Genomic DNA, 8,247 nt, shown 5'->3' on the forward strand with positions numbered 1-8,247 from the left:
AACACACACACACACACATACATCCTGGTGGAGCTATTTATAAGCTCCAGATTAAGTCAAACAAGAAGGAAGTGTTCTGAATATGTAAGTATCTCGAATTACATAGATTTTACTGACTTGAAATCAGTTAAAATTTCAGATCTCAATTTTTCCTTTTACTTATTTTGTAATTTGGGAAAAGTACTTTAAATAATCAGAACTTCAAGTTTTTGATTTATGAAATGGGCTTAATTGTATGCACTTACAAGGTGTACATTTTCCTCCCTCATCCTCCCTTCTCTCTAACCCAGACCTCTTTGTAATACACCCCTTGTTCCAGATTGTTGTCATAATGCCTAATCATATATTTCTTTCAGACAATTCTTCCCTTCATCTGTTTCAACCAATGTGGTGTTTATTATTTATCCACTCTTTTCTCATTCTCGCCTCATCCCTCCCATGTCTGGCCTATTTTTTAACAGCAGTGTTATGCAGTACTGTCCTTTTGTGACTGAATGAACAAAGTGTTCTGTGTGGAAGTCTATCTAGCTTAGCCTTCAGTGGACTTAGTTTTTATTCCCTTTACTAAACATACTATTTCACTTTGTCAAGAAAAAAACATCCCAACCATCTTTTGATCTTGCATCCTTCTCTGTACTCTCTTTATAGAAAAATGAATCAAAAGCTTTTACTTATTGTTACTAATTCTGATGAGTCCTTTTGTCCACCGTCCCATTAAAGTTGTGCTTGTTAAAGTCTCCATTGTGTACACCCATGTTTATCACAGCTTTGTTTATAATAGCAAAGAGTTGGAAACAACCTAAGTGCCCATCAACAAATGAATGGATAGAGATGGTCTGGTATATTCACACAATGGAATACTATGCAGCATTGAAAAACAAGGAACTCATGCAATATTTTACAGAATGGGTGACTCTGGACATTATGGTGAGTGAAATAGCTCAGTCACAAAAGGACAAATACTACATAGTGCCACTATTGGTACTGACATCAGTGTTGGGGGAAGACTGAGAAAGATGGGTTAAATAATATATACTGCATTGAAACAGATGAGAGAGAAAACTGTTTAAAAGGAATATGTGATTGGGTATTATTGTCATGACAGGAGTCCAGAACGAAGGCTGCAGAGTGGAGTGGACTTCGGGGGAGGGATTGTATAACAATGAAAGAATTTTTCTTTTACTTTTCAAAGAGAAGAACAAACTGGGCAGGAGGGGTAGGCAGGGAGAAAAGTGCAAAAATGAATGAATGGAAAGCCAAATTCTCTGTAAACTTTCATTAAAATTAATGATAAGTTTTAAAAAGGGCGGGGAACAAAACAAAAAGTCTCCAATGACTTCCACATTGCTAAATTCAGTGGTCCACATTCAGCAGTCATCCTGACCCATTAGCAGCTTTGATTTGATACTAATTCTTTAAACAAATCCTTCACCTGGCTATTAAGACAATATGCTCTCTTGGTTCTCCTGATCATTCCACTGGCTGCTTTTTTTTAGCCTCTAGCTCTTCACCCCTATCTAATGTTTATATTATCTATTCCATTATCCATATCTAGCATTTCCAGGGCTTGATCCTTCAACTTGATTTCTGTCTATGTTAATCCCCAAGTGATATTATCCAGCCTGGTTCTTTCTCTGAATTCTAGATTTATATATTCAGTTAGAGATTTACTTCACATGCCAAGTAGACATTTCAAACAGAATGTATCAAAAATAGAATTTCTAAGCCTTCTTTTCTCTTCTGTCCCCAAACCAAAAATGACACTACCAGCAAGCAACAAAGAACCCTCTGCTGCTCTGGCAGTTTGAGGTCAGCGTATGGTGACAGAGATGTTGAGATGTGGTGTGAATCTGGATAAATTAATAAAGAAAGAACAAGCTGAATTTGCTGATGGACAAGATGTGGACAGAGTAGAGAAAAAAATGAAGACACAGATGACTCAAGTTTTTTTTCCTTTAGTGGATGTATCACCATTTGTTTAGGTATTCACCAGTTAACATTTGTGTTGTTTCTTGTTTTAGGTTATTAGGACTTATGCTGATATAAACATTCACATGCAGGTCCTTGAATAAAACATATGCTTTCTATTTTTATAAAAAAAATTCTTTTTGGGGAAAAAATTCTTTTTTGGGTAAATAAAAAGGAGTAAAATTTTAGTGAGGAGTGGTATGTGTAATGCTTATTAATGATCTAATAAAAATAGACTGTTTTCTAGTGTGGCTGTGTTTTTTCACACTTCCATTAGCAGTATATGAGTTCCAGTTGTTTTATGTCCTTTTCAAGAGTTGAGATCATGAATCTTTTTTCATTTCAGCCATTCTAAGGAAATCTGTAGTGGTAAAAAGGCACATGGTTTTAATCTACCAGGAGCTGCTCCACAGAAGAAGGGGAAGCTTCCTCCTGTGCAGTTTACTGCCTCTGATAACCTCTGGAGAGTCTTCAGTTGGTTTTAACTTGACGGCCCACGACAAAGTGTTTTCAATTGATACTACAACAAACATGTATAAAACTTTAATTTGTAATAGTCCTTCGTTTTGTGGAAGGTCTGTCTATTCTGTGGAGTTTCCTGGTGTCCCCCTGGGCACCAGGGGGTAGGTCATTGGAAACAGGTGGGTTCTTCACTGTTAAAAGTGCCTCCACAATGCATCTGTAGTGCAGTTGTCTCTTCTTGCTTATCTTTGTCATACATAGGTTTTGTTTCATGGTAGCTTGTTCTGTATGTGATCCTTTCTGTAAAAACAAGTCACTGACTTTCTCTTCCGAGGGTGTGGTCGTGGAAGGGGTGCCCTCTGACTGTTCTGGGGTACTTGTGGGTGCACATACATCCCTGAGTGTGTTGCTTTGCTCCCTGCAGGAGGTTTCCCAGTGCGCCTATGACTTTTCTCTTCTGGCTCCATCCTGGAGTCTGATGTGCTCCGACCAGGCTGGGAATGGAAAGTTGGAAAGTGACGTTCTCTGGCAGCCTCCCTTTTTGTAGAGGGTCTGAGGTTTGTTTGCTTAAGCTGAGCAGAGGATGCCAAAGATAGAGGTTTGAGTCAGCTTGACATTAGCTTAGGCTCTCTTTTTCATTCTTGTTCCTCCTTTTCTTTCCCCTCCCCCTCTGGCCAGTTGTTTCCTGGCCTTTGTCTGAGATACACTGGACAGTTTTAGACCCAGTATCCACTGCTTGCTGAGAAATACTCAGAGGCGAGATGGAGGAGAAGCTGCCAGGAAGTTTTTGACACCACTCAGCTCTGGGCCTCTGCCTCTGCCTCTGTGCTGATAGTACGGGCAGCCTAACCTCAGGAGAAAGGCATCCGCATCCGGAGGCCTGTGCTGAGCTGTGGGCTGGTGGCTAACTCGGGGGAGGAGAAAGGACAGCCTGGAAATGCCTGTCTTAGATTCATCCTATCTGCCACCAACCATCTTTATTTTGACTCACATTCTTGGAATTGCTGGTGTTCTGTACTGGAAGAAATGTGCTAGCTACAGAGCAGGTAATTGTTCCGTGGTTCTTTAAATCTACTATGGGATGTTGGAGGGTGGGGTGACAGATATCTTCCCATTTGCTTTCCTTAAAGGGCCAGTGTGTCCTCTCAGCAGTGGTGCTGTCGGACTAAGTGTATGTATTAATGGGACTGCCATGAGACTGGTTTGGGATTTGGACTATTTCCTGTCCCATCAGTCTGTCAGGCTGGAGGGTGCTGCATAGATGAAGTGATGTCTGGCCTAGGAACTGGAGGGAAATGAAAGCTGTTTTCAGTGTCTTTCCTCAAGGGGGAAAAAAACCCAAGTTCTTAATATCAGAAAAGTTTTATTTTAGATCTTTGTTTTGAACCTCTGGATGACAATGTGTGAAAAGTTGTAGGACTGAGAATTTTTTTAAATTTGGAGTGGTTTTGGGTGAGAAAAGGCAACAAGTATCAGGCAGAGAAAAAGATCAAGTGATGTCTTCATCAAGGAGCATCCTGGAATACTGGGGTGCCTCTCTCTTTTTGATGTGATCAAAACCCCTTTCCCTCAGATAGCTACATATTTTACTCTAGGTGTATCCATGGCATCATGCTCATTGTAGGCAAATTAACTCTTTTATTCACCAGGCAACTGGGGTCCTTATACTTTTTTTTGTTAATTATTATTTTTTGTGTGTGTGCCGTCAAATCAGATCTGACTGGTACAGGAGGACATTGCTCCCCCTTCCCGGTAGAGCATCTGGTGGATTCGAACTGCATATCTCTGGGATTGCAGTGCAGCTTCTTGCCACTAGGCCACCAGAGCTCCCCATGGTCCTGATACTTTAAAACGAGTGTATTTTTTTAATGGTACCCAAACTCTTTCTTCCCATTAGTAACATTCTCCATTGACTTCTAAATGTCCAATGCACAGTCTCTATAGCTGCAGAAGAATAGTGTCTAGCTTTTCTGAGAACACACCCTAGAGGTTTTAACACAACTCTGTTACTTACAAGTTAAGAGAGAGGTCTGATGACTTATTACTTAACAAGCTATTAAAAGTTCATGAATGCTTGACAGAATTAGATTTAGTCATTCGGTAGTGTCCTTTCTAGTAAGTCTCAGAAAAACTTTTGACTAAATATCCAAGTATGACTGTGTCCATGTCAGCAAAAACAGAGACAGGCATTTATAAGTATCTTTGTCTGTGTGGTGGTGTTTTGAAAACAGAGACCCCCAAAGCAGCTTTCATGAACCCTATATCTGAGTTTAGAAACAAAAAGTGTAGACAAACATGAGGTTTTTCAATATTATTATTTCACCTATAATGAGAAAATAAATATTGTTGAGTGGATTTTACTTTTTCTCCTAGTCCCTATTCCCCACATTGTGGTAATGACATTTCTAAACTATGTAACTGAAAAACTCAACTTATTGCTTTCAAGGCTGTAAATCTCACAGGAGACAACCCTTTCTCCTTTGGAGCAGCTGGTAGATTTGAATCCATGTCTTTGGGTTGTCAGCATAACTCCTTACCCACTAGGCCCACAGAGCTCCCTCTAAACTACTAGTGATTAATAGATTTAATGTGTACCTTCAACACTGGTTTCTCTGGAATTTAGGGATCATAGCTCTATTTTTCAAGTGTTTTTAAATATTTAAAAATTATTAATTTAGAAAACAACCACAAAACACTTGCACTAAAAAGAAGAAAATGAAATTGTAAAGCCTTTTTATTTCTATAAAGCGGCTTTGATTCAAGTATATTACAGTTAGGTTAGGAATGTGCTGTGTTCAGTTTATTCACCTATAAAATTAGAGCAGTGTTGTATAGTTTGTTTTCCTCCTCTTCACTTGGAGATTATGGCTGTCCAAGCTTCCATGGAGACACAGAAGAGATTCTGCTTGCTTTTGATTAGAATTTCACTTTTAAGATATATTTATCATCTTGAAAGGGAGTCTGGTGGCCTAGTGGTAAGGAGCTGTAACTGCCAACCCAAAGACACACACAGAGTTCAAATCTGCAAACTCCTCTGTGGGGAAAAGATGGGCAGTCTCCTGAGTGATTTACTACCTCTGAAAAATCTTCTGGAGGGTAAGCTATGAGTTGGTTCCAACTAGACAGCAATAAGTTGAATTTTTGAGTTGTATAGTTTTAGATTCGGTTCCGACTTGACAGTACATGACAAACGTTAAAAACCAAGTTAAAAACAGCACGTAAACGCTAAAGTACTACCTGCCAGTTTTAATGCATTAAACATCACCTGAATAGTTTCCCCACCATTTGACATATATAGGAGCCCTGGTGATGTTAATGCAGTTGACTGTGAATGAAAAAGTGAGCTATTTTATGTTTGTTTTTTTTTTTAGTTTTCTTTTAAAGTGAGCTATTTTAAACCTACCATTCACTCTGAGGGAAAAGATCCTGCAACATATCTATTCTATTCTAAACAGTCCTTACTAGATGAAAATGTCTGATGGCCATTTGTATGACTTCGTGGGCTTACGTATATATTTGTACCACTTGTACATGTAAAGGGATCTCTGATGACATAGTCCTTTGGGAGTTGAACTGCCAATCCAAAGGTGATACCTCTCTGGCAGTTTGTGTCCATCAAAACCAATGTGGGAGAAAGAGGATGATCTCCCCCACAATATTTACAGCCTCCAAAAATCCACTAATGAGTCAGCTGTTTGTTGATTTGACTTGATGGTAGTGATTTGAGTTGAATTTATGTGTATACTTGATCAACAGCATATATATTATCTCTTTTGATTCAGTAGTTTTTCTTTAAATTGGACAGAAAGCAAGCACACTGTTGGAGAAAATACAATGGAAAAGTCTAATAAATTCTAGACAAGTGTTAGGTATGAGCTCAGATACATAGGCCCTTATTGTGTTACTAGTATTACATGTAGCAATATTCCTACATGGTAACATTGTAGTATTGATTTAGTCAGAAATATATGCTTGCCTCACTTCCATATTCCTATTTCCGTATTATAAAGGATGTATAGTTTTAAGAGTTCTGGACATCCCATGGACTGCTAAAAGAACAAACAAATATGTCTAACAGAAAGTATAGCTAGAATGCTCCTTGGAGGCAAAAATTGTAAAGCTTTGCCTCAAAACTTTGAGCATGTTGTTAGTAGAGACTATTCCTTGGAGAGGGATGTCATGCTTTGAAATGTCAACAAAGAAAAGAAAGATTCTCAGCCAGGTGGATTGACACAGTAACTGCAGCAGTGAGCTGTAGTGTGCCAGGAAGTGTGAGGATGGCATAGGATAGGACAGGGTTCAGATCTGTTGTTCATAGGGTCCCTATGGATTATACTCGACTCGATGGCACCTAACAACAACAATAACAACATTTTAAGATACTGAAGATAAACATATTTTAAACAAATATATTCAACTCTCTTTCAGGCATTTGTGTCAGTTCATTTGAATAATATCCTAAGAGTACCAAGAAAACTGTAAAATAGTTGCTATTTGTGTATATATTTGTATGAACTAGGTTTTTTAAAAATGAAAAAGAACCCACAAAAACATAGGGAACAAGTCTGATGGAGTTGCTGATGAAATGCAATTTATAATTTAGTGCCTATATTTTAATCAAAATTGCCAAATTGGTCATGCTTTGAAAAATGTTTTTGTTGTCGGACACTGCGGAATTGGCACCTCCCTACAGCAGAAGGAAACACTGCCCGATCTTGCACAGTCCTCACAAACCTTCCTGTGTGTGTGTCCATTACACAGCCACCGCACCTGCCCATCTTGGAGAGTTCTTCCTCCAGGGCCTGGTTCCTCCTAAAACATCTCTAAAGAACTGAGATGATGAAGTCTTGTCATCCTTGATTCCAAAAAGCATTCTGCTGTGATTGTATTTGGGTTTTTTTTTTCTTGCCTGTCACAGTATCTTCAGTATTTTCTTCCAGGACTGTAGTTCAAATGCATCACCCAGTTTTCAAATGCATTTGAAAAACACTGTGACTTGAATCTGGTACATCTTAGTTTTTAGGATGACATTTTTTCTTTTTTAACACTTCAGAGAGTAGATTTAGACTGTATTTGCTTCATTTGACTTCTTGCTGCTCCCTCCATGGGCATGATGGACCCAAGTAAAATTAAATCCTTCACAACTGCATTATTTTCTCCATTTATCGTTTTACTGCTTATTGATTCAGTTATGGGAAGTTTTCTTTATGTTGATATCGTACTCATACTAAAAGGTACAGTCTTCAATATTCTAATGTATGAGCCACCACAATATGACAAACTGACACACAAGTGCTGAATGAAGCTGAGGAACACCTGTAAGCAGAACTCAGAACTTGATGATAATCCAGCCCTCGTCAGGCATCCACACATTTTATCTCATTACTCTCAAAGCTCCCTGCTGTCTTAGTTTGCTTTTTAATTTTTTTATGTCTTTATTTTTCTAGGACTATTGAGACAATTTCAGATTTCCTCCTCAATTGACTAACTATACCCATAATGATCTTTCTAAAATACAGAGCTGTCTGTATCACTCTTGTGCTTAAAATCCATTTATACTTTACTCCCTTTGCTTCTAAGAGAAAAGCTAAACTCTTTTGCAATATATAAATATGTTTTCACGATCAGCTCCTTACCAATCCTTAGCTTCATTTCCTGTCCTAGTCTTACAAACACCACGTAGTCCAAAATCATTTAAGGATTTGTAGATCTCTACTTGAAATGCCTGTACTCCCTTTTCAATTTGCACTGCTTGATAGTTGTTCTTTTTTTTTTTAAAAAAAAAAATTTATGATTTCTTTTTTAATTTTTAAAAAT

The 8,247-nt window shown here is 38.2% G+C and overlaps 1 protein-coding gene across 1 annotated transcript in view; it reads left to right on the forward strand.

Moving 5' to 3' along the window:
- Positions 1-3,077: 3,077 nt before the first annotated feature.
- LOC102871467 (microtubule-actin cross-linking factor 1-like) overlaps positions 3,078-8,247 on the forward strand; it is a gene marked incomplete at its 3' end in the record, with an annotated part of 301,457 nt that continues 296,287 nt past the window's right edge. The window contains 1 exon segment of the mRNA XM_006886487.1: positions 3,078-3,476. Within this exon segment, the coding sequence (XP_006886549.1) occupies positions 3,368-3,476 (109 nt within the window).

This window comes from Elephantulus edwardii, unplaced genomic scaffold, assembly GCF_000299155.1.
Source record: "Elephantulus edwardii isolate Elephantulus edwardi_28Jun2011 unplaced genomic scaffold, EleEdw1.0 scaffold00049, whole genome shotgun sequence".
NCBI lineage: Eukaryota > Metazoa > Chordata > Mammalia > Macroscelidea > Macroscelididae > Elephantulus > Elephantulus edwardii.